The sequence below is a fragment of the Colias eurytheme genome, chromosome 8, assembly GCF_061535395.1.
Source record: "Colias eurytheme isolate Ceu_HAF_F1 chromosome 8, ilColEury1 Martin Lab GWU primary, whole genome shotgun sequence".
NCBI classification, from domain to species: domain Eukaryota; kingdom Metazoa; phylum Arthropoda; class Insecta; order Lepidoptera; family Pieridae; genus Colias; species Colias eurytheme.
In genome coordinates, this window is record NC_142987.1 from 9,104,774 (window position 1) to 9,131,759 (window position 26,986).

Sequence of the window (26,986 nt, forward strand, 5' to 3'; positions counted from 1 at the left end):
TACGTGACTAATGTACGACCCCAAATGTGTGCATAAATGCGACTGGATTAGGTTTGAAATAAAATAGTTAAAGCAATAGTTTTGCCCGCGACTTCGATTGTGTGGGAGTCGATATGAAGAATGCTTTCTTAAACCGTCTACTCACCTACCTGCAGTAGGGGCAATATTGACATTTGACGGTTAATTGTGATGCTATTATTATGCTGCTTGCAGGGGCAATTTAGAGAATAACCGAAATTAATTAATAATAAAAATTGCCCCTGCTGCAGGTGCTGCTCCTTCTCTGTTGGTCCAATAATATATTTTTATTTACATCAATACTTAGTAATTAAGATAACAAAATTGAAGATAAAAAAATTGCGACTTTATCACATTGATTAAAGTGTAGATTAGAGAATTGATATGTATCGATCAAAATAAACAATATAAGCGTACCAAATTCCAAGAAATACTATAAATAGTTATCAGAGGAATTCATTATTTATCGATCGCAGAAAATTAGGAATACCCTTGCTTTGTTTATGCTTTTTTACTGCTTATGGAATCTCTAGTATTTATTATAGATGTAGATTTTGTTGTCGTTTTTGTGTTATTTATTCATATTTGATTAATTATCTCTTGCATTATTAATTATTCATAAAAGTGCAGGTGAACGACGTCAAATAGGTATTTGATATCGACTTCTTTAGTGGTTAGTGATTTTTGTAAATGTAATGTTATTCCAACTGTTCTGTGTTTTACATTATCAAGTTCCTTGTAATAATTATTATCGATTATGATAGGTAAATCGATATTATTTAAATAGATTCGCTTATTTCCTGGTTAATATGCATATTCGTGCTTTTAAGAAGAGCCGTTTAATGTACAGGATGTAGTTAATAATAATAAAATTTGATAACTATTTTACTGACTTTAGTCAGTTAAAAAGAGTCTTTCATATTTTTCCTTTAATTATAAATCACTCTCATAATATCAGAGAAACCAACAGCAAAAAATATTTTCTCAATTCTTTTAGCAACGAAAAACTGCGACAAACTACTTTTATCAAACAACGCTCGAAATTGTGAGATCAAAATCTAGGTCAACGGTAAAGAAAATGTTTGAAAACAATTTGAATATTTTCTCCATAAATATTTTACAAAGACAAAGGAGAAATGCTCGTAAAAATCATTGAAAGGCCCTTGAAAAATTTGTGAAGAGGTTTTCGTTCATCAGGTTAAGTGATATTACTGAGATAGTCTTTCTTGGAGATAATGTGCTGACATTAAAAGAGCAAGGTTATGATGCACTGCTATTTAATTTTTTAGGTGTAGATTGAAAAGTATATAAACTGTTTGCTGAAAACGAGTATCGCGATGTGACGGTATGTTGTATTGTTTTTTTTGTTACGTCATATTATAGTTCAGGCTTTTGTTTTGTCTTTATTTTTAATTGTTAAAAGCATGATGATTAAACACAATAAGATGCAGATTTTTTTTTTTATTTAGCTTGCGTTGGTTACCCAATTAATGATTTAAACACATTCTGACAAGTGAAGATTATCGTGTAGTTCGGCTATTTTTTAAAACATACAAAAGATTAAGTATATAAAAAATAAACAAGTACTCAACTAAAACCCTCATCGTACAAACTCCATAATTGGTGTAAAATACTTGCAGCTGACAAGTTGTGGAGTTAAGAAAAACTCCGTAGTTCACGCGTCAGACTTCCGTTAAACTTCCGTTCCATGTTTGTGAGATTGGTGGAAGCCATTACCCTTGTAGAGTTTTAAAAAAATTATGATTTGAAGTGGATTATTAATATTTGTAGCTAGTATGACACTTATTTTAGTTACGCACTGTAATAGTACATGCACAATGCACATATCCTTTAATTGAAGTAATTATATAATTTTGGTGTGGAGAGGACAGGTGCTTTTAAGTGGTACAAAGTTTTATTATTCATTGATTGTATTACCCTTCTACCAAATGTCTGCTATACATGAAATACATTTAGGATGTCTTAGAATTCCGTTGTGAAAGTTCTCCACCCAAAAAGTTTTCTATGACCCCATCCTCTCCTCTTTACAAAAAACCCAGTGACAACAGCCATGTTTAGACGTTCTCAGATCGTTCTAATAATACAGCTGACTAATGTTTTAGCCATCCACTGTATCTGGGCGTCCTTCACCTGGCCGTTGATTCGCCTTTCACCAATAAGGACAATGTTTTATGCTAACATAATTATTGGAAGTAGTTCACTGTAACAAAAAATACAAACACTATGCTGTTTTCACTATACTAAACGACTAAACGTTAACTTATTAGGTACTTACCATTAATGCTATTTAGTGTTTGCGATTGCGACAGTTTATTTGGGTTCATAATTGATGAAACGCGTGCACGGATTTGGAGTTTAAGTTTGTTTTAGCTCAGCTGATTTGTTCTGTAAAAACAATCGAATGAATATAGAAATCTAGAGGCCCTATTTGCATTTGCTGCATATGCGTAGGGCAAAAGTTCAGGAAAAGTAGCGGTTTTAGATTGATTTTTCAACAGCTGATCCTCTTCGTTGTTTCTATCATGATTATTCTAATTTCTAATATTATAAATAAGCTGTTTTTCTTTGAATTCCCCATTAATACGCACTGTGTGGGAATGTTGTATGAATAAGGTGTTTCAGAAAGTTGTATTTATTCGAAACACGATGTATACAGTTTCAAATAAACAAATCTTCAATACTTATTGTAAATACATTCGCATTAAACAGATATGCTCTACTCAGAGCTGTGAATGAACGCTTGAAGTGCAATGTTTCACATCTACGTGATAGTTGATACCATGATGAGAAGCAGTTAACTCTGTATGCATAAACAAAGATTGCAATGTACCTAGTTACGCTTGAATACAACTAGAATTGCATAATTTGCATTGTTACAATACTATTTTGAAATCATCAGAAATTAGCATTTGAAACGAAACTAAAACCCAAATATTAATTCACCAAGGTGTCTTAAAATTTACTACAAATGGTTTGAAGATGAAGGTTTGATACGTCTAATCCCCGTGGCCGTGCAACGACAAGGCGTGGGTTCGATTCCTTTGTCTGAAATATCGTGTTGTGTCTAGACAAGCGTCTTTTATTTATGTCTGTATGAATATATTTTGGAGATGCACCAATGGAGATTATTTTGATTGAAAATTGTCATTTCGATACCTATTTTTGGAAAGATACAATATTTTCATGAACACATTAATTTGGCTGGTACTAATTGGCATATTAGTCATATAATATTGCCTCGATTTCAATGAAAACAATGATTTATTGCAGGTGTTTTTTTCTATTGAACTTACTTCATGATTCATTCATTCCACATTCAGTATTTATATTGCACGGTATACACGTGCCGACGTATGTAGCTAGTTACATAGTATCCTAGCTCAGACAGGACGGGAGCTATCGATCCGTTGCACCGCTCACAAAGGGCTGCTGATGGCCCCCTTCGCCCCTCTACAACTCCCCCCTGCCCCCTCACACGCCCGCCGTCCTCGATACTTGCAAAACTGCGCGCCGCGCATATATAGCAACAGGCTGCAACTGCGCGATTTCAAATACGGGGGAATCAATAATAAAAAGCAGATTTTGTCTCTATTTTTGTAACGCCGCAAGATATGTAGAGATATTTCGACTGCTCTTTCAACTCCCGTATGGTCTAGTGGCTAGGATACCTGGCTTTCACCCAGGAGGCTCGGGTTCGATTCCCGGTACGGGAAAACTGTTTTGTTTTTTTTCTTTTAATTTAAGATTTTATTGTTTTTTTTTTAAAGATTTGGATTTTTACCTAATTAATTTTAAGATTAAATATTTTTGTAAGTTTTGAGTTCGTTTGCGAGAGATTAAAAGATATAAAAGTAATCTTTAAATTTATTTATCCGATTTTCTTTTCTATTCACATATAGAAACGCTTTTCTTTTATATGTATTTTCTTATAAAAAATTCATTATATTATGTTACGCAGACGAATTTCATTTTCTTCTTCGGACCAAGCTACGGACACCGGTAATTATATTTCGCAATTTGTAATTTAGATTTGCGAGGCACAAGGGTCTGTTGACCTGGTGTCTCAAGGATGTAGGACGTTACGTGCCTCCTTAGATACTGACGACAGAGAACTTTTTATATATGTAATACTAAGTACACTTGACTTTCTCTCATTTCAGTTCTTTGAGGTTAGGACTTTGTGGGTTTCTTTTTTAATTCAATTTCAATTCTATCTCGCTTGAGAAGGGCGATTATAATTGATAATGCTCCTTGAAGGTAGCTCGTTGAATAATATTTAAGGTGAACATCTTGCTTTGTTTACAATACTTTTGCTTTGTTTTCTGTTGAGCTTTTCAACCAGTGTTATTGTTAAGTTAAAGGTTCTTACTTCTTAGTTGCTTACAAATTTAGTAAAAGGGAAGGCTTTACAAATCTTTAGAACTGTGTACCTACTGGAGAATATCTCGAAAAAGTGGTACAATACGTAGATAGATAAATAAATTCCGACAGAAAACATAAAACTTTAAAAAATAGCATCAAGATATTGCTATGCTTAAATTTTATTCAATAAATTTAAAAGATGTATGTCAATTATTTTATCTCGTATAAATTACAGTTAGTTGCACTTGTTTTTTTTGTTCGCTAGTGGTACACTAATAAATTCAATCTAATCGATACACGATTTATGAGGGCGTTAAAATTGCAAATTGCTCCACTTATTTTACCTTGCCTTGTTCCGATTTTGCCATATTAAATGCTTGCGTGATCGTTTGGTTTATATTTTACTGCTTTCCGTGTTTAGCCAAAATGTATTTTTTCCGATAAAATTTACGAAAACCTATTTCCTTCCTTCTATTATAACAACGCAAACTATATTGGAAATTTTTCAGTTTTGAATAAAATTTAAAAAAAAATGCGATATGATATCTTATTCATTAATCATTTGTACCTTTTTTAGACAAATTGTTTCATTTTTTACCGTATTTTAGTTATTTATTATTTTTATTTATTATCAAATCAAATATTTAGATTGTAGATATGTTTCTCAAATAAGCTATTTTACCAGACCTGGGTTTTACCATTAGGTAAAATCCCATTAGTGAAATTTCTATAAGTAATATGATTAACATATTTTTCCAGTGTTTGCTGTTTATACATAATACAATTAAAAATAAACAATGTCTTTAACGTTAAGCTTACAGCTTACATCTATCGAATTCTCAAGGTTGGCGCGATTACACACGTTTCAGTAGCATATAGCCATGCCGTAACTAATATGCACGATAAATGTATAAGTATTGGTAGGATTGGGTTACCAATGGCTTCTAATGAGATTATATTTTAATGAGATCATATTATATTGGTATGAATAATGAAATATAAGAACGAGGATGTGAAGATGTCAAGGTTGTAAAGCCGAATAACTTTTGGGTTAATAATTTTTTGAGTGTAGGTCATTGGTGTAGACTGTAGATACACATAATGCTGGTTATCTTTTGGTATAAAATAAATATTATATAGTTATAACTAGTATTTATGCTTTTCTTATCTGGATAAGAACTATTTTTATATAATTTTAATGAACCTTGGCTTTTATCATCTTTCGAGGCTGTATGTATTTGTCCGACTTTATTGTTTTAGAAAATTACCTACCTACTTAATTAAAACAAAGAAAAAAATAGACAAATTTTAATTCATAACTGTTTACTAAATCAATGGTAAAAAAAAGTTGTCACAAACACAAGCCGCGTAAAGTTATGTATGGTTTAATTAACTAATTAACCGAGTTTCGTAACTAGCAGTTACCAGGATAGCATAACAATGGAGATGTTTGAACGCGTGGCCGGCAGTGCGGCACGGCCAAGGTTTGTAGTTGCAGGTGGTTATCGTAATGATGCTGTCACTTGGAATTATACAATGCCGTGATTAAGCATTACTGTATGTACATTGACATTGTGGAATTATGATTTCTGATTAGATTTTTATGAAAAAAAAAATATAATTGAGGAAACATGTATAGATTTATATTTTATACTGAACAATATAATTTTGATGTATACTAAAATGAAGAAAAAAAAGACAAAAGGGGTTTTGCGGGCTCGTCCGGGATTTGAACCCGGGACCTCTCGCACCCTAAGCGAAAATCATACCCCTAGACCAACGAGCCGCTTGGGAGGTTGACGAAATTCTGTGTCTAAAACTACGCATCGTTAGATCACACTGTGATGAGGTAAAACAGTTTCAACACATTTCAATTACGTTCAAATACATTATTATATATTTAGTTGGCTCAAATTACACAATACATATTTACAATCCTATATGACAAAGTTTATCACATTTTTTTCTGATTGATAATATCATATTATCTGTACTCTGTTATTAGTTCTTGCTCTTTTGATGTTCTAAGCAACATTATATTAATTTAGAAATAGTATCTATTAAAGACAGTATATGAGTATAATTTAAAAACCAGTATCAAAGTTGATATGAAATATAAAACTTTCATAACACTTTTAAGGTAAAAGCTTTCGAATGAGGCATTGGCATGGCCCGATTCTCCTTACATGACAAATGTTAAATAAAAGCATATTAACATCATCAGTATTGACCGTAAAGTGGAGATAAACACAGCCGGCCTATAAATTAGCGTCAATGACTTGTTACTGTCCCACATATCAACCCTATGCGCCCACAGCTCTTATCTCATTAACCATACGTGTCATATTGCTCTAGCAAATGTATTGAACCAATTGAAGACGCCTGTAGACGAGATAAAATGTTAAATAACGAACTGTTGAAGCGGGAAGTCTATATTTAATATTAATTATAACTTATACGACGAAGGCAATATTGAAGCAAATCGTAGAATAAAAATGCGTGACCAAAGAGTATGGGAAGTCATTGACACTGGCTCTTTATAAAAACGTTGATTGTTATTCATGGTAATAAGGCGGAAAGCGTAACTATTGTATTTAGTAACAAAGCATCGACATGCTTCAGTATTAAATTGATTTTTAATCTAGAGTACTTGATTGATGTAAAGAAGATATGGTCGAAGTACATAGTATGTATTGGCATTGATTTTAATTTAACGATTATTATGGTTATTATGGCAGGGGGTTTGAAAGGAACTTAAAACATTTCTTTATTTAGCTAATCTTCTTTCAAGTTAAGACTAATAAACTAACCTGAATATCAAGAATGGAAATGTATGCAAATCAACATCACCAGCTCTCTTTCCAGGGTTTATAAATTATAAGACCTTAATCTTTACCGCGCAGACGTCATATATCGTCAACCTTTTGGTTCCTTACATGCTATTTTAATGTCTTTACTTATTGGGCATATAAAGGTACATATAACGAGATAAATAAATTGAAATTTGAATTTTTACGCTCGTCTAGACTTTCGCATGTTCGTTCTAAGTCATTAGTCGGAGTGTGTCAGTCACGATTCTTCGTTCTCCTAACAGTTCTAACACTGAATCTAAAACATTCTGAGAATCCGTTTTTCATAATATAAAACTGGGTGTAAATGGAAGTGCGTGCCTCAATTAAAGTTCACGTAGCTGTATTAGAAATGACAGTTAAGATAAAAATCGTTAGAACACCGCTAGATACCGGTTCTCATAGCCTGTTGAGTGCCTGCTATAAACGATTTCCACCTGTTGCTATTTATTGTGGATTTTATTGGAGGTGATGATACGCAAAAATATTGTAACTGGATGAATGGATATCGAGGAATTGGGTTCTAGAAGGTTTCTTTCGTAAAAGTCATAAGAGATTAATAATGTTTGCATAATTGCTTTGCGTTTTTTTTTTGCCTAAATTCGTTTTTTAAACATTTCTGGATTCTTAGCATAAAGAAAAAGAAAAAAACACATTGCAAAAGAAAATATATTGAAATAGGGATACTCTTTAGTCAGACGATACGTCGTGAAAGTATCTAATTGCTGTAAAAAGTAAGGCTTTAAATGAATTGCTCAGAATAAGACATGATTAGTAACATTAGCCCACTTGGAGATCCGCTCCAGTGTAGAGGTTTTAAATGTCGTGGAAAATTCTCTATATAAATTGAAAAGAGACTTTGTAAGCACATAGCTCTAGATTTTTCATTGACTGCAAGGAAAGATTTTCTTGCCATATCCTGCAAGAATGTACCTACTTCATCATGACTGCCTCCTTGCTTAAATCGTATAAGTCTACAACCGAGAATCGCCACTTTAACTGTTTTTTTTTAACACAATCTAATAGATATTTATTCTTCCAGGCATCGTCTCCGTCACCGATGGCCACATCAACATCGCGAAGATCCAGGATAAGTGGAAGCCGCTGCTAGCGCATTACGCAGGGCCAGTCTCCGTTATCGTTGTAGTGGTCCTGTTAATTGCGATACTGCCGCTTACTGGGTTCGTAGATTCTATTATAATGTTAGTTATTTTGGCTAGTGTAAACAATGGTATCTGATTCCATGTGTGAAAAAGATAGGAGATCAAATAAGGTTCAAATTATATTCCGTCCGTTTTCTAATCTACATATTGTGTTACATTTTTGCATTAACAATGTTATATTGTTTGCTAATATATAGAATGAACAAGAGGTGTTGTAGCGACACCTCGCTCTGAATCGCGCAAGCGAAATGTTTTCGCTACAAAGCATATATGTATATACAACTTTCCGACATCATCCATCGGGGCCTTCACGGCCGGCCAGTCGAGTAGACTGGTCGAGGATCCTCCCTTTTTCGATGGAGAAATTCCACCTTCCTTCCTCCACAGGTGTTATTCAAAATTACGACCACGATAAGAAATGGTGACTAAATTGTAAAACTGCTATTTTTAATCTCTAGTGTAAAAGAATATTTCTTTGAAACTGAACCTTATGACCTAATGTTTAGTAATATAATCAAAATTTCAGGTTATTTTGGTGCTGCTGTCAATGGTGCAAGTCCGGTCACAGAAGGAGGCCGTTCGATAGAAAATACGATGCGTGTCTCAAAGGAATATTGGCTATCGTGCTCATTGCATTCCTTACGCTATTCCTGTGAGTGTGCTTTATAACAGTATGATGGATTGATGTATCTAGGGCATGTTATTTTGTTAATCATAATATAGCGAAAGATTAGATTGGCTTGGATTGATCAAGCGGAAGTTTATATCGCTGTTATTTATGTTACATATCAAAGAGGTTTTGGACAAACACTTTGGGGGTTTTTAATTCAATGTGTTTTAATTAATACTCGAATACATTTTATTCCATGTTCTTACTCATGTTTTACAATAACCGAGTTTTATTCCTTCTACATTTTTATCAAATTCTACCTGATAATTTAACTCTATCTGGTACAATTTGCTTAAAAAGCCACTTTTAATCTATTCATATTCTTTTCATTGAATTAAAAACATGCCAAAGAGATCTATGAAACTTACTGTCCACTAGATTCGGAGTGGTAGGCGCTTTCGCTACAGACTCCCAGATGGACACAGGTGGCTCAAACGTAGTGGACACAGTGCAGGCGAGCGTGCGTGATGCGCAGGAGTTCCTGAACGCGACACAGGCGCACTCGCGGCATTTACTAGTCACTAACTACCAAGAGCTCGAGGTGGAGCTGAATGAAATGTTAACAAGTGAGTTAGATGGTTGTAGGAGGTGTAGAGATAACTGGGATGGCTAATATTGTGGTCAATGGGATGTAATGTTTAATCCAGTAATCATATTGGATTTGGCAATTTTTCTCTCTCTGTTGGTAATGTTTCCAAATTATTCCATGTGGCTCGTCAAATTACACGTGGCTCTTCTCATAATTACAAAATAAGAAAGATGATAACTAGTTTCGTAAAATTAGTTTTCTGTCTTCAAATTTCTACGATTTTTCATTTCATACAAAATCGAGAGTGAAATATTCTATGCCAAATAATCGAGATAATCAATAGTTTCTTTGTATTCTAGGTAGCGGTCAAACAGTCCTCCGTGTGCTAGATGACTTTACGAGTGCCACATCGGTTCAGAAGTTGAATGGAATGGTGCAGCAATTAGATAGGGTGCCGGATGACCTGCGGGCGGTGCAGAGGTCCACTGCGGCGTTGAGGAGCAAGGCGGAGGATTTGGATTCTGGTAAGGACTATAAGAGTAGGGTATATATTAGTAATGGCAGGCTCTTGTAAAACTTGTTTCATTGATAGGTTTAAAAAATTGAAAATGTTTACATTGGATATGTTGCTCCCTGAATCCAAAGATTTTTTCCTTGCCATTGAATTAAAATGATTCACTGACTAATTTGAATGTAGATTAGGTTAACTTCCCCAATCGCATAATTAGCGACATAGATCAAGATATAGAAATTTTAATATGTTATTTATGTTTTACAGAATGAGCAAGATTTTTTGTATTTATGTTTTATAAAAAAAAATGTGAGGAGAGGAAACCAAATCTGGGAAACCATATTTGAATTTTTATTTTTCAGGTCTGCGTCAGGTTAAAGCTTTCTTGATCAAAACGATGTCGGAATGTCATGAAAAGGAATGTGTAAAGTTGCAAGAGAAGCACAAGCTTGGACAATTGGGAACGGAAATACAATACAATTTGGTAAGATTAAGTTTAATATGTATTGTTGAAATTATTTCCCGAGTGTTTACTGGAGATTGCTACAAAGTTCAACAGATAAAACTTTTACATAAAGTACAAAGTTGAGAACTCCATTTATATATAAATGTTTCTAATTATAAATTTATAAAGAATAGAAAAAATTCGATCACGAGGCGGGACTCGAAACCCGCATCCTTTCGCGCCATTCCGGGGCGGATGCCTGACCAACTCAGCCACTCGTGACCTCGTGACTCGTTATGTGTCTGTAGGGACACACCGCGCGCCATCTATTGAGATGATTAACAACCATTTCAACCAATATGAAGCACTATTCAGTGAATACAATATTGTAACGATGGAACACGACCTCTTTTGTTGAATTTATCTTTTGTTGAATTTATAAAGAATAGAATAAATTCGATTGCAATGGCGGGTCACGAGTGGCTGAGTTGGTCAGGCATCCGCCCCGGAATGGCGCGAAAGGATGCGGGTTCGAGTCCCGCCTCGTGATCGAATTTTTTCTATTCTTTATAAATTTATATTTATAAAGCATTTGAATGCCATAAAACCAAAAAATATAAATTCATGTTTCTAATTCTCAAACTAATGGTTAAATACTTCTACTTGATGTCTCAATTACTAATATGTTATTTTCATTGCACGCTATCATTATGGAATAGATGCTTGACAAATATTTCCCTACGGTAAGTTTATTAATTTCAATAATAATTAATTAATCACACGTTTTCGGATGTACCAGAGCTCATATTGATCTCGCGATTGTCTACTCACGAACCGCTCGATTGATTAAAACTCAACGTCACATTCATATCTTAAATTTATTTCCATTTCTAGATTCCCGACGTATCCGAGCTCCTCTCAAACGTGACACAACTACTGGAGAGTAACATCAAGGACGACGTCGCGGCCGGCCTCGAAGTGTTCAACGGCATCAAGAAGACCGTCGACCAGCACATACCGCGCGTGCAGGAAGCTATCACTGAGACTGGTTAGTGTGTTTATTTTCGTTTGTTTTCTGTATGTTATATGATGTTGGTGATGACGATGATGATGATGAAATAAATATATTTTCTCGTGCAGGTCGCCGACTCGCATCAGTAGCGGACGATATAACGTATAAGGCGGGCAACCTGAGCGAGCAGCTGGGCCGCTCGAAGTCGCACACTGAGAGACTACGGCGCGGCTACTCGCGCGCCGGCCCCTACCGCCGGTACGCGAGCGGGGCCGCCGCCGCGCTGCTGCTGCTGGTGCGTACTGTGTGTGTGTAGCGAGCAGCTGGGCCGCTCGAAGTCGCACACTGAGAGACTACGGCGCGGCTACTCGCGCGCCGGCCCCTACCGCCGGTACGCGAGCGGGGCCGCCGCCGCGCTGCTGCTGCTGGTGCGTACTGTGTGTGTGTAGCGAGCAGCTGGGCCGCTCGAAGTCGCACACTGAGAGACTACGGCGCGGCTACTCGCGCGCCGGCCCCTACCGCCGGTACGCGAGCGGGGCCGCCGCCGCGCTGCTGCTGCTGGTGCGTACTGTGTGTGTGTAGCGAGCAGCTGGGCCGCTCGAAGTCGCACACTGAGAGACTACGGCGCGGCTACTCGCGCGCCGGCCCCTACCGCCGGTACGCGAGCGGGGCCGCCGCCGCGCTGCTGCTGCTGGTGCGTACTGTGTGTGTGTAGCGAGCAGCTGGGCCGCTCGAAGTCGCACACTGAGAGACTACGGCGCGGCTACTCGCGCGCCGGCCCCTACCGCCGGTACGCGAGCGGGGCCGCCGCCGCGCTGCTGCTGCTGGTGCGTACTGTGTGTGTGTAGCGAGCAGCTGGGCCGCTCGAAGTCGCACACTGAGAGACTACGGCGCGGCTACTCGCGCGCCGGCCCCTACCGCCGGTACGCGAGCGGGGCCGCCGCCGCGCTGCTGCTGCTGGTGCGTACTGTGTGTGTGTAGCGAGCAGCTGGGCCGCTCGAAGTCGCACACTGAGAGACTACGGCGCGGCTACTCGCGCGCCGGCCCCTACCGCCGGTACGCGAGCGGGGCCGCCGCCGCGCTGCTGCTGCTGGTGCGTACTGTGTGTGTGTAGCGAGCAGCTGGGCCGCTCGAAGTCGCACACTGAGAGACTACGGCGCGGCTACTCGCGCGCCGGCCCCTACCGCCGGTACGCGAGCGGGGCCGCCGCCGCGCTGCTGCTGCTGGTGCGTAGGCTACGAGCGTGCCGGCAAAAATAATACAAATAACGACCCTAACTGCTAAGCAACAAAGTGCAATTCAGCTTGCATAAGCGATTAGCACCAAATGAGATATTCGTCAAAATTAGCAACTCTGTTGTGGTCCGGCGCGGAGTGACTAAGACTAACTAAGCTAGCGCAGCTTTTGTGCTAAAAATATTTTCTTCATAAATTGACAAATAGGCCACCAAATACATTATCAGTTATCACTTATCAGCTAGTACCTGAAACCAAAAAGAAAAAAAAGCATGAAACAAAAGGAAAAAATTATCCATCTAGTACAAAGGTCCCTTCCGCTGGAAGGAAGGGGAATAAAGCAAAATTAAATAAAAGTACCTGAAACCGGCGCTTAATCACGTATTTTATCCAACAGATAGTGCTAGTGATGTCGTGGGGCCTGCTGTGCGGTGTGTGCGGCAAGCGGCCCGATGTGTATGGAGCCAGTGATTGCTGCAATAAGGGCACTGGAGCGTCCTGCTTGCTGTGGTGAGTACTTAGTGCAGACCTATAGGTTCCTCAAATAACAATCTTAACAAAGAAACATTTAAAAATAATACCTAGTTGTTTATTTTTATTGAAGTGAAACTTCTTTATCGGGGTTGGACAAAAATTTAGTGTAACATTTTTGCGTTACGCCGTACGCGTGACATTTTTGCGTTACGCCATACTCGTGACATTTTTAAGGTCATAAAGAAGTTTCACTTCTTACGCGTGTACTCTAGTACACGCATACATTTTTTTCTTCTTTCTTTTATTTCCTGACATATTACTTGTTAAAATATTGGTAACCTGAGAAAATTTATTATAATGTATTTACAAATTGTAAGGACAAAGAAATATGAAAATTGGGTTTGAGTCTAATTTGCACAAAAAATTGAAATGTTGTTATGGCGTATTGCCTATATTCAATTCAGATTTAATAACTTAATTTTTATGACCAATTAACTATGCGTGATCCTCAACAATCTAGACTTCCTTCTTTAAATATGTAATAATAGTTATTTTGAGCAAAGTAAGAAGACTGATATGACCAAATAAAAGTGCAAAACTTAATTTATGTGTTTTTTAAACAGTGGAATCGCGCTAACTCTGTTCGTGGGAGGTGTTATTGCATTGATGATTCTCATCTACTTCGTGGTGGGCGTGGCCGCGCAGAGATTCGTCTGCGATCCGCTTACGTGAGTATAAAAACTTTAAATTATTTAGGATAAAGGAATTTGGACCTTAAGTCTTTGTTTGAAAGTACAAATTGACTTTGAACTGAATATTCGACCTAGTGATAAAGTTATTTGATTTTTATTTCCAAATTAATTTTAGGGTTAAGTGCTAATTATAAATGTGTAAGCAAATAAGGACTTTGTTTCCTATTTCCAAATTTGATATTGTTTAACGCCTCAGTCACTTTAAGTTAACTATTTGATATTATTTAATAGTTAGAACAGAACACATCAAGATAATGTCTATGTTAAAATATACTACATATTTGTTTCAGGGAACCGCGTGACAATCGCGCATTTGAAGATATAGAGAAATTCGTAGATCTCGAGTATATGATGTTCAACGAGCGGCAAGATCCAAGCTTCAATATGACCTCTATTTTAGTTGACTGTCATCAAAATAAGACTGTATACGAGGTAATTATTTTACTAACAATTAGAATTCATTAAATGGGATTTAAATTATGTCATTTTTAAGTATATAAAAGTTTATTTAATAAAATCAAATGGTCAAAGTGATATTTATTTTCAATACTATATTTCAATATTATATTTTAGGACTGACTGGTTGGCTTGGTTGGTAGTGGCCCTGCCTTCCAAGCCAGAGGTCGTGGGTTCGATTCCCACCCGGGGCAAATATTTGTGTGATGAACATAGATGTTTGCTCTGTGTCTGGGTGTTAATTATCTATATAAGTATTTATTTAAAATTATATATGTATGTTTATCAGCCATCTGGTTTCCATAACACAAGCGATAGTATGGGATCAGATCGTGCCGTGAGTGAAAATTGTCCTGAATATTTATTTATTTATTTATTTAATATAAATTCAGTTTAATACATCGATGCGTAATTTACACTTATATGAAATTATGGAAGAGGAGAATATTTGAAGAAATTTGAAAAGCTTAGAGTCGGCAACACAACGATTCTATGAGTTAGGAGTAAAGCTTGCATTACATCAAAATTGTTACATACATAATACGTCAGTATTGACAATACATAATGTCTACAATAGGTATTATGACAATACATATGTCATAATGCCTATTTATTTATTTATTTATTATTTATTTGTTCCCAGGTGTTCCACCTGCACCGAGTCCACGATCTAGAAGCGGTTAAAACGGAAGTGGAAGGGCAGTTACGTCGCCGAGTGTCCTCGCTTCGAACGGACTACCCTCCACGTGGTCGGCCATTGCGTATATTAAAACCGGCAGCAAGGGAGAAGTTGGATAAATTAGCTGAAACTGGCCTGTCGGACTTCAACTTTGATAAGATTCTGGAAGCGGTGAGTAATCTTGTCCTAAACTTTTTGAAGTGAAAACTTCTTTAGCGGCGTTGAGCACTTTTTCTGTAATGGGTATAAAATCTTAAACTCGCGTCAGGACACGTGACCTGATCGAAAAAGCGTAAGACGGATACCATTCCAAAATATCAAACATGCTCAACGTTAATAATCAAGTTTTCACTTCTGCCGGCACTCCCGGAGTGCAACCCGTCCTTTTTATTGTTTTAGCCGCTTCCCTGCCACTGGTATTTCTGACTATAATTCTGATAATTCTGACACTTTAACTTTTGAGAACTTTGAGCATTATACAGAAAATTAACAGCCTTTTTTAAAGTCCAAAGGTTAGAAAATTCTACAAGAACATTAAAAAAAGATCACTTCCTCCATATTAGCATAAATATGTAAGTAGATATTTCTGCTTTCTGCATTGAGGTCTTTTTAGAAGTAAAGGCTCTTTAAGAGTTGCAAATGTAAATTATCTTCACGCATTTTGTACTTAACACCCTTTTTTGAATTTTCCCTTCTAGCTGGAGACGAACATGACCTCCCTACCTCTAGAGACGCTATCAACACAGCTACAAAGCACAGCTCGAGCATTATCTAGTAGAGCTGGTTTTGCCGAAGTGGCGAGGAATTTACGTCAAGCTGCGGAAAACCTGGATAGATTGCAGAGGGATATAGTGGTGCCCATGATTGAGCATACGCATCAGCTTAATGTGAGTTTTAAATGGAATGTACATGTTATTTTTGAAGTGAAAACTTCTTTAGCGGCGTTGAGCACTTTTTCTGTAATGGGTATAAAATCTTAAACTCGCGTCAGGACACGTGACCTGATCGAAAAAGCGTAAGACGGATACCATTCCAAAATATCAAACATGCTCAACGTTAATAATCAAGTTTTCACTTATGTCGGCACTCCCGGAGTGCAACCCGTCTTTTTTCTTTAATGTTCAATTTTTCCAGCTTCTCTGCAACATGGTAATTTGTTTCTTAGAAAAGACTATTTTTTTTGCGTCATTATTTTTTTTAATATGCCATCAAAATCGGACTAAATTGTTATGTTATATTGAGTAGTTAAGTAAGGAAATTTACATTTGAAGATAAGGATAGTGAACGTTGTGTTGCAACATTTTGGTTTCTAGTTGATCAAAAATGATTGGGCATTTTCGATCGATTTAAACATAAATCGTGCCATAATTTCAAGTTCCATTTCTCAGTTGAATCATATAACATTGTTGATGTGAAACTTCTTTATCGGGGGTGGACAAAAATTTAATGTAACATTTTTGCGTTGCGCTGTACGCGTGACATTTTTGCGTTACGCCATACTAGTGACATTTTTAAGGTCATAAAGAAGTTTCACTTCTTACGTGTGTACTCTAGTACACGCATAATTTTTTTTTTTTTGTAGAAAACTGCAACGGAATTGCGCGATGTGTTACGCTTCAATCAGTCGTCGTTGAAGGAGGCGATCCAATACCGCATCAGGGACACCACTGAAGTCGAATTGTTCCTCAACACACAGGGGCCTGATCTCGTACAGAATGTGAGTCATTTTTTGTTTAATTTGTAAAAAAATATCGCATTTTCATCAGTATTGATTTAGGAAATATGCGAAAGTGAATTTTTTCCTCATATTTTACTTAAGCTTTTGATCAGGGTATGATGGTTGGTTTCATTGCAGCATGGTAGTATTTTAACTTTCTTGCAAAAGAGCTGATTGGTTTTTTGAAACGATAATACATTTTGCGTGTCAGCTATTAAAACAAATTTTAAGCTATTGCATAGCTTCTATTGCGGGCCTTGAGCACGGGGACCGAATCGAGAAATTCCGTAACGAAAAAACCTCACGCTCCCCACTCCGACGGACACGGAGGTGTGGCTTGAAGGCATGCTATGCAATAGCTTTACCGCGGCAGTCCCCGAGTGCCATATGTCTTTTTTTTGTTTAATTTGTAAAAAAAATGTCGCATTTTCATCAGAATTGATCTAGGAAATATGCGACAGTGTATTTTTTCTCATGTTTTACTTAAGCTTTTGATCAGGGTATGATGGTTGGTTTCATTGCAGCATGGTAGTATTTTAACTTTCTTGCAAAAGAGCTGATTGGTTTTTTGAAACGATAATACATTTTGCATGTCAGCTATTAAAACAAATTTTTCTTTTTTGAAGTGAAAACTTCTTTAGCGGCGTGGAGCACTTTTTCTGTAATGGGTATAAAATCTTAAACTCGCGTCAGGACACGTGACCTGATCGAAAAAGCGTAAGACGGATACCATTCCAATATCAAACATGCTGAACGTTAATAATCAAGTTTTCACTTCTGCCGGCACTCCCGGAGTGCAACCTGTCTTTTTTTAAATTTAAATGTATTTTTCCTATATAGTTGACTCGTGAATTCGCCGAGGTGGTTGGTGAGCGTCTCCAGGAGTACCTGTCCCGAGTAGTGCACGCAGCGCGCTCGCACGTGGGCCGCTGCGGCCCGCTGTCCAACGCGTTCAACGCCACGCGCGACTCCGCCTGCCGCGCCGTGCTGATGCCCGCGGTGAGTGGCACGTGACACGTGGGACGTGTATAATGTGGCACGTGAAAAGTGGAACGTGGCACGTATCTAATGTGGCACGCCACGTGTGTAATGTGACGTCACGTGTGTAATATGGCACGTCACGTGTGTAATTTGGCACGTCATATGTATAATGTGGCACGTCACGTGTGTATGTGGCACGCCATGTTTGTAATTTGGCACGCCACGTGTTTAATGTGACACGCCACGTATTTAATGTGGCACGCCACGTGTGAAACGTCATAATATGTGAAACGCAACTAGTGATAAATAAAAATGTGAAATGTGTCGCGCTAATGACGACTGACAAAATACATATTGTTTTGTATTTGATCGATTATACATATTTCATGTATTTTTGAATAAGATGTAAAAAATTCAAATTTCATCAATTCGATTTTAATGACGTGCACTTTATTCGAAATTGACATATCCACGGTACTAATTCCAGAACGGCTACTGGATCTCGCTCGCGTGGTGCGTGGTGCTGTTCGTGCCGCTGGCGGTGCTGGCGCAGCGCCTCGCGCGGCTCTACCGCCACCCGGACCCCTACCCGGGGCCGCTTGTTGAGGCGTAAGTGGTGTACATACATACATACACACATACATATACGCACATATACATACACGTAAATTGTTGCGCATACATACATACACACAAACATATACGCACATATAGATACGTACACGTAAATTCAGACTGACACGCAGATAGATATATGTGGAGAAAGTGATAGTGATAGGGAGAAACGCGACTCATAGCAACTATAATTTTATCTAAATATTATATGATCTGTAATAGAAAATTTGAATCATTGATTTTGATTGACTAGATTTGAAGTCTAGATTTACTAAGGACATATTTTGATCTATTCCGTCTAACAGTATATCCGTTTTAAGTATTTTTCTAATTGAATAAATAAATGTATGAGTTTAAGACTTTACAATAATTAACAGCAATTAGATCCATAATTAACTAACATGTGAAATGTTAATATAAAATATAATATAAAAAGTATGATTATAAGGTTTACTCGTACACGTGATATTCATACACGAAATCCTACTCAATAATCAAATGTTTAGTTACTGTTTTAGCTCCGTCTATTACCTCTGCACAAATACATAAATACAAAAAACTGTCATTTAATTAATTTGATACTAACATTGCATAAAAGTAACATATTATAGAGAACAAAAAAGAAAATAGTTTTGATAAGTTAAATAAATATTTTTATGAATATTAGCCTTAAATTGATATTATACACTCATACACAAACAATACGCTTCTATTATTTTATAGTGGACAATCATCAAGGAAGAAGCTACAACTCTATATTGAAATTTCTATCAATCCAAATTTAAACCTTCTACTATTGAAAAGTAGCTTCTTCTACCAGAAAACATAGCACCATAATGGAATTTGATATCTTGAGAGATCTTTTTGTAATGTCTACAAATAGATTCAAAAGAGAAACATAATTTTTAAAGAAACTCTTGTTGTGCTATATTTTCATAAATGTTAATTTATTAATTTAAGAAATCATTCATCTGCCATCATCATCGTTGTTTTTCGAATTGTTTGCAGATAAATATATCTTCACGTAAAATGCTGCAAATGATTCATTTATTTTTTAATTTATATTTATGTTTTCGTATGATTTTATATGAGTTGTTTTACTTGAAATGTTAACCCCTGTATGAGTTTGTCGATGGTAATTAATTTAATTGCTGTGCACCCTCATCCTCGTAGTGAATGGAAGACCTTATTTACATATTTTGATTAGACGAGCCCATAATACTCGGGCTCTATGGTTCTCGAGAGAGAGGGAAATATTTTTAAACTAAAATAGTTGTCTTATGACAATATAATGCTATAGACGTAGTAATAGTCCCACTCTCTCGTTCTAACACATCGCGGCTCTAACGCATACGAAAGAGTCCGAATGCTTTTTTTACTTTCTACTTAAAATGTGAGCATGCCAATGTGTGGTTAAAGAGCTGAGAATTTTTACGTATGGTATCACAAGATATTTACATTGATAAACTTTACAATTCTGCTTTTAAAGTATACTCAACTGAATTACTAGTTTTCTTTGATTTAATTTTTGAATTTATTCAGTTGATTAGTATTGAATAGTGGTCTGAGTTTTTGTTTGCATTTGTTTTCTTTATTTTAATTTTCTCACCGCCATATAAAGTTAATTACGATGCATATAGCATTCAATCTATAATTTACTTTCATTAAACACGTTATGAATAACTCAATGACGCAAACCGATAGAGAGCATTACAATCGCGTTGGTCATGGCGCTAGTATAAACTAAGTATAAACGAATCGTGTTTGTAAGTTCGTTCGTCTGACGTAATGGTGTTGTCAGCAGCGAGTACGAGCCGATGTGCCGTAGTCGCGGCTGGTGGCGGTGACGCGGCGCCAACTCGGGTAACACTATACATACCACCTCAATACGCCATACCATACTCGATACAGTACGTTTTATCTGACAATATTTAGATCGATGAGTAAAAATAGGGAAAAAGAAGCTTGTCTGTCTCGAAGGACCAATTTAAAAGTTACGTTATAATAAAATGGTAAATCCGGCTTGAAGGACCAATTTTCAGGTTAATTAATTACATTATTTTTAATCCGGATTGAAGGACCAGTTGAGATGCATTCAAAAGATAAATATTGTCAGGTAAATAAGAATGACTGTTGTAGATCGTGATGTGCGCTCTTTGACCCTACAGTGGCTTGCATTACCCCCTAGTTACCCAATGGCTCATTGGAAATAATACGATTAACCATATCTTAATATACGTGACTTGGACACGGCTCTATTGAATTAGGTAGCATAGAAACTGATGTAGGTTTTTAGTGTCAGTTTAGTTAAAACCACGTGTCATGCCTAAAAAAAAGAAAGAAATAGTTATCCTCGAATGCCTTTGTTTTGACTAGAGTTAGTTTGTTTTGACTAGTTACAGACCTAATGCATGTGTTCCAATGAGCCAAAGTGTAATGTATCGACATCGTCGTCTCGTTGTTGTGATGAGGTCCCCAGTATATAGACGTATGGGCATGTAACGCTATACATTGCTTACGATCCATACATTTTTGGCGGGTTTCCATTGCGGGTATCATACGTCAGCCGCAATGCATCTGTTGCATTTGTAAATAATCATGATAGTGGTAGATGTGCCCTTGGTATGTTTGTTTACCTTTATTTTCCTTTTTTCAATTCATTCATGAAAACACAAATTTTATTTCACAAATTAACGTTAAAGATATCATTTGTAGAAAAAAGAAGAACTTAACTATATAACTTAGATATCTACACAATTTTTTATGTTTTATATATTTTTAATAGTATCTAAAATAAGAATATTCTGTGCATTTTTTTTTCTGAAGGTGTTACAAGTGTTATAATAATAATCCAATTGATTGTGTCGTCCAATTGGTTCACTCGCTATGGAACTTAGTGAATTAAAATATCAGAGGTACCTATTCTTATTATAGGCCAAATTAAATATAACCTTTGACTATTATTGAACAAAAGGAACATTGTGTCCTCGATTATTCTTAGTGTAACAAATTACACTTACGACCGGCTCAAGACGCACTGGTAGTCGTCGGCTTAGGTTTAGCGTGCTTAGTATAAAAATAAAGCTTACAAGTAAACGATCCATGAGTTCGCATAGCGCGTGTCGACGCCCTGTCAGCCTTGTCTGTTTGTTGCAGCGAGTATTTGTATGACGCGTACGCGGACCGCGATAACGTACCCCTTGCCAAGTAAGTGCCCTACACTAGCGACATGCGACGTGGTATTAGAGCTTCACGATGACGAATAGAACTTTCTAGATGCATCTAGTAAGATGTTGGTGTTCATAACCAAAAATAAAAGAAATTCCCTTAAAATTTCATGTAATTAAAGAGTTTATTAGGTGTGAAACGTCCTCGTGAAGCCTTGATCCATAATAAGCCCTTCACATACCTCTGCTCCCTTGCCTTTTGCGCATGCGCTAATATTACATCCGCTTCGTAAGGTGCGCTCTCGACTTGTGAAATGCGTATCAAGCATACTCTTGGAATGATATCGAGCGTGCACTTTAGTAATTTAATTTTCTTCTAATATGGTGTTTTGGCAATTGGATTTTTAATGCACGTGTGAGTGGATTTTGATTTTAATCGCAACATACTGGAGGAGGGCTATCTAAGAGAAAAAAATGTAATCGACAAATTGTAAAGACATAAAATTGTAACTTGCATGATACAATGGTTTACAAAGAAAACATGCATGTTAGCAATCCTGCACGGCGACCAAATAAATACCCGATTATGTTACGTTCGATTATGTTGTTTTATTTTTATTTCGGTTAGGGACATTCATACAACGCATAGCCGTCATCGCTTAGCTATGATCGATGGCCGATGATAAAGTCGCGCATAGTGCATATGCGCGGTTTTGATTGATGTTTGTGTGGGCGGGGCGTGCGCAGAGGGTCGAAGCGTAGCACGCTGGACATCGAGGGGAAGATCGCGGAGTGGCGCGGGCGGAACCGGGCGGCGGGGGGCGAGGGAGGGGGGGAGGGGGAGGGGGAGTCGCCCTCGCGCACGCAGTTGGTGGTGGGCGGCCGCGGGGAGGTGGTGTGCGCACTGCTGCCGCCGCCCGCCGCGCTCATCGACGACCTCAAGACGCGCCTCGACGCCAAGGACGAGGACAACGAGTCGGGCATACATGAGTCCGAGTAGTTCTAAAATGTTCCGGGCATACCTACATGTGTTAGCTCTCGAACGTTCTACAAATTGTTATCGTTTAGACTTTAGGTTGACGCACATTGTGAATTTGATTCCCTGTTTTTGGACGTTTGTTTTTAATGTTGTAAAATGTTGCAAGTAGGTTCGTATTCAATTGTACCTTAGAGGTAAAATCGAATGAGCTTCCGCGACGTCCACGTAGAATTGCAATTGTTTCGACCAATTTTACGTAGTGCGGTCGATGTTTACGTCTTCCGCTCGTTGTAGTGGTTGTCTAGTGGTAACCACTTTATGTCCATTTTTTAGACACTTTTAAATGTTGTCGAAATTGCAATATGTGACGGTTGAATGTTACAATCTCGTGAAATTTTTTGGGAAGATTTTTGGTAGCAAATATGTGTAAGAATATTTTGTAACTTTTATAAAGTAACTGGATAAAGCTTTGTATAAATATACGTCCATAAGTACCGCTTATCGCTTTAAAGTGGGATTTAAGAATGTTTGGAACAATACTGGTTATGTTGAGAAAAAAAAATAGATGAGAGTACTTCAGTGTTGGTCCCTATGTTAAATAAAATTGTATACTAACTGCAACGCTTGTACAAGTTTTGATGCTATACATATATGCTATAGATACAGATCTAACCAAATTTTATCGTAGTCAAAAATAATTTTTATTTTCATAAAACTTTTCATTTTACACACGGAGCCCAGGCTTATACAAGAGTAGATTTTGATAAAGCGTTTTGATACTATGTATTTATACACATAAATCCTAAAACTTATATCTGATTATATGTGAAATGTGTATGTGTATTAGTCCTTAAAATATTACAGATTATTCTAAACAAACTATCATATCACATTAGGAATCTAACCATGTAATCGTTTAATTAAGGTAATCAATAGAACAAAATTATTATTAAATTTATTTGTGTATTTACGTACTTTTAAGACATTTTTGACACAGTAATGTGATTGCACTGCAGTGAATTGATAGTTTTATATACAAACAACACACAAACATTGTGAATATGTGTCTGTTATAATCGCAATCTTGTAATCTCTGGATGTTGTATCAGTGTAACTTATGGATTTTATAATAATTCTAGAATTAAGATATACGTAATGTATCATATCATTTTATTCAATGTATAATTGTTATGGAAAAATAATCTCTATCATAAGTGCATAAGGCAGTATTTAGAAGCCCGAATGTGGTCACTCGGAAGGGGGATTCAGTCGAGCCCAATTTGGTAACTAACTCATTCGTGATTTATCTTGTTTTCTGTTTTATCTTGCATGTACTATCACCCAGTAACATAGCATTACATGGTTGAAGTAGAATTGGATATATGTCTTATTGGAAGTGTTTTTTATTAGTTGTACCTGCTATTGGACTTTAATTTGTTTTATTTCTTCTTTTTCGTTTCTCGTGTTGTGGTATTTCTTTTACTTTTGGGTACTTTTTAACCTTTCTAGGCACGCAATCTTTATGTAGCATGCGTTTCCCCGCTATGAGTGTTCTTAATTTCTTCAAAGCAGTATACAGATGGTTGTTTTTTAAAATTAGTTTTGGTTGTTGTTGAGTTCCTTTTTATTTTCATCTGAATCCTGTTTTGATATAACCTTTAACGACAACTTTCGACTATCGACTGATACTATTGTCCCGAATCATTATTAACATGAGGTGTTTATAAGAGCGAGTTTTTTAAAATGCCGATTAAAAACTAGAAAGATCGTGTAATAATTTTCTTAACAGATAAAAGTGCAATTATAACTTATTCTCATCAGGTTAATATAGTAAGTAATCATTTTAAAGTCTAAAAAAAACTGAATGTAAAAGACGTATTATAGTTTAAAAAAAGTTTACTTAACACATTTTAAAAGATAGCAATACAAGTCATAAACCTAACTATTATACAGCACTGCTTGGATTCGTCTTAATGAATAAGATATCTGAGTTCATGAAACGGCCCATCTCGCTCTTAACCTCTTCTGTCCCTATCTCACATAGTCGAAAGTGGTCACATCACACTACCAAACAGGTTCTATAACACACGTGGTATTGCAGCGCCTACAAGGCAGAGAAGCGCGCGGGGCGCGGGCGGCGCGAGCGCGAGGGTCGCGGGGAGGTGCGCGGCGAGGGGCGCGGGGGCGCTGTCGGGGGCGCGGGGGGCGCGGCGAGGGCGCGGGACGACGGCGCCGCCGCGCTCGCCCTGGCGCCGCCTGTCGACGCACACCACGCGCGCAGATATAATGATATGGCGCCAAAGTTAGTAAACGCTGATTCTAATTATCTTACTCTTCTTCTACTTCTTGTTCTTCTTATAGTGTAATAAGCTTTTTCGATTGTTACGAATCTCTTGACGTTTTAAAAAAAATAATTATAAGAAATCATCCCTTTAAAAAACTATTTTTGTTTTTGTATTTCAAAATTGTATTTTCAAAAATGATGCACTTAATATTTTTAACTCTAAATCTAATAGAGTAACTCCAAAAATCAAAAACTATGGTATTCATTTTCTTTTTAAAAGTGTTTATTAATGGACTCTAGAATCTCATTGCAATTTTTATTTGGTAAATGTTAACGGTTATTATAACGCTATTTCAGACACTGGGAGGAAGGACTGCCTCGGTACCACGGGCCTACTGAGTACGAGCGACCACCACCATACTACTATCCCGGACCAAAGTAAGTATACTCATATGATTTTTATACCAAAAAGTTCTTTTTTAAGCATCTATACGTTATTATTTTATTCTATGCTATCTTTTCTTTCCAGTGATAGACAGTAAACTAGCGCTCACCGAACTAGACGACGACGTACTGAAGTATTAAGTCCGGTCCCCAAATCCACGCAACGTATGTACAACACAACCTGACAATCGAACCCCATAGATATAGCCTCATAGTATTTTTCCATGCCCTAGATGTATTGAATCATTCAAATAATTATCGGTTACAAGGATACTAATATGTCATTAGCTTGCACCAATTTTTACTCTAAAGAAATTCTGTATTCATCAATACTTTGAAAAGTAATGAATAATGATACCTCGTCAGACTTGTAACGCATTCCATAATGTGATCTATGTCAATGAGCTTAGAGTTGAAATTAGTGTAAACAATTTTAAACTTTTACCAATCGGTATTGCGTCTTTTGCATTTGCAAAGAATCGAAGTCCAATGTAAACGCGCATCGAAATACATATTTTTCTAGGCTAATTTTGACGTATGCCATCTGTAACTGTTTAGTAAAAATAATTGTAAGTGAACGTTCTTGGACAGTTAAAACGGAAAAGTATACGAATTCTTGCAGACTTCTCAATTATTAAGTGTCTTTTGGTTAAGGAATAAGGACTTACATTCTGATTTTTTAAAGCATTTTGCAAAAATAACGGTTTTCTCTTTGGAAAGTCGTTTTAACCTGTCCAAGAGCGAATGGTAAAATAATTTGGTACTCTATACTTCTAGTTGTAATGTAGACGCGTGCAGTGGGATGTCATGTTTGGGGAAGTCGATTCCAATCAAAACTGCCATATTTCGACTGTCCTGTATTTATACAATATTAGCGGATTTATCTTTTTAATAAGCGTGCCCTTTTGCAGACAGATTTAATTAATCATTTTGAGTTGTCAAAAAGTCTAAAAAAGTCTAAAGTAGAAGCATTTTGCAAAAAAACGGGGTTAAATTTTCCGGATGGAGTTTTCCGCTTTTCCGGAAAGGGAAATTTATTTTGGGTGTATGGTTACGTTGAGTTCTTATGGACTATAATTGCACGGTATAGAAATGTTTTCATAAATTTTTGAAGTGAAAACTTCTTTAACGGCGTTGGGTATAAAATCTTAAACTCGCGTCAGGACACGTGGCCTGATCGAAAAAGCGTAAGACAGATACCATTCCAAAATATCAAACATGCTGAACGTTAATAATCAAGTTTTCACTTCTGCCGGCACTCCCGGAGTGCAACCCGTCTTTTTTTTTTCTGAAAAATTTGTCTACAAAAGGGTTCGTCTAGCTCAAGAGTATATTGTGTGATGATGAAGGCCCCCAGGGCCGTGTTGGCTTTAAGTTAGTTCGAATGCTTTACATGTTGTATCTCGCGGCTCTCCGCACAAATATGACTTTCAGAGGTTCTTTACTTAGCGTTGGAAATTTTTTCTCTAGGTTAATAGTGGGGTGCTTATAAGAAACTAAATTGTTTGGACTTTATTGATAGATTGAGAATCTTGTATTGGATGTTCTAGGTGCGTTTGAAATTAGGGATTTCTTAAGTGTATTCTGTTTTTATGATGTTTGACAATATGGTAGGGCAAATTG

General features: G+C 37.0%; 1 protein-coding gene and 2 non-coding genes across 3 annotated transcripts in view; 2 read left to right on the plus strand and 1 right to left on the minus strand.

Moving 5' to 3' along the window:
* Positions 1-24,685, plus strand: part of LOC149906705 (prominin-like protein) — a 58,147-nt gene extending 33,462 nt beyond the window's left edge. Inside the window, exons 2-18 of the mRNA XM_090104890.1 lie at positions 8,293-8,431; positions 8,940-9,065; positions 9,462-9,649; positions 9,972-10,136; positions 10,486-10,607; positions 11,463-11,616; positions 11,709-11,875; positions 13,213-13,325; positions 13,913-14,017; positions 14,332-14,473; positions 15,141-15,347; positions 15,875-16,063; positions 16,759-16,893; positions 17,734-17,892; positions 18,362-18,483; positions 21,646-21,696; positions 22,404-24,685. Of these exons, the coding sequence (XP_089961016.1) occupies positions 8,293-8,431; positions 8,940-9,065; positions 9,462-9,649; positions 9,972-10,136; positions 10,486-10,607; positions 11,463-11,616; positions 11,709-11,875; positions 13,213-13,325; positions 13,913-14,017; positions 14,332-14,473; positions 15,141-15,347; positions 15,875-16,063; positions 16,759-16,893; positions 17,734-17,892; positions 18,362-18,483; positions 21,646-21,696; positions 22,404-22,656 (2,537 nt within the window). The 3' untranslated portion in view covers positions 22,657-24,685. The remainder of the gene's footprint in view (positions 1-8,292; positions 8,432-8,939; positions 9,066-9,461; positions 9,650-9,971; positions 10,137-10,485; positions 10,608-11,462; positions 11,617-11,708; positions 11,876-13,212; positions 13,326-13,912; positions 14,018-14,331; positions 14,474-15,140; positions 15,348-15,874; positions 16,064-16,758; positions 16,894-17,733; positions 17,893-18,361; positions 18,484-21,645; positions 21,697-22,403) is intronic.
* TRNAE-UUC (transfer RNA glutamic acid (anticodon UUC)) lies at positions 3,681-3,752 on the plus strand. The gene has a single exon. It is a non-coding gene; the product is annotated as a tRNA-Glu (tRNA).
* Positions 6,116-6,187, minus strand: TRNAP-AGG (transfer RNA proline (anticodon AGG)). The gene has a single exon. It is a non-coding gene; the product is annotated as a tRNA-Pro (tRNA).
* Positions 24,686-26,986: the final 2,301 nt, after the last annotated feature.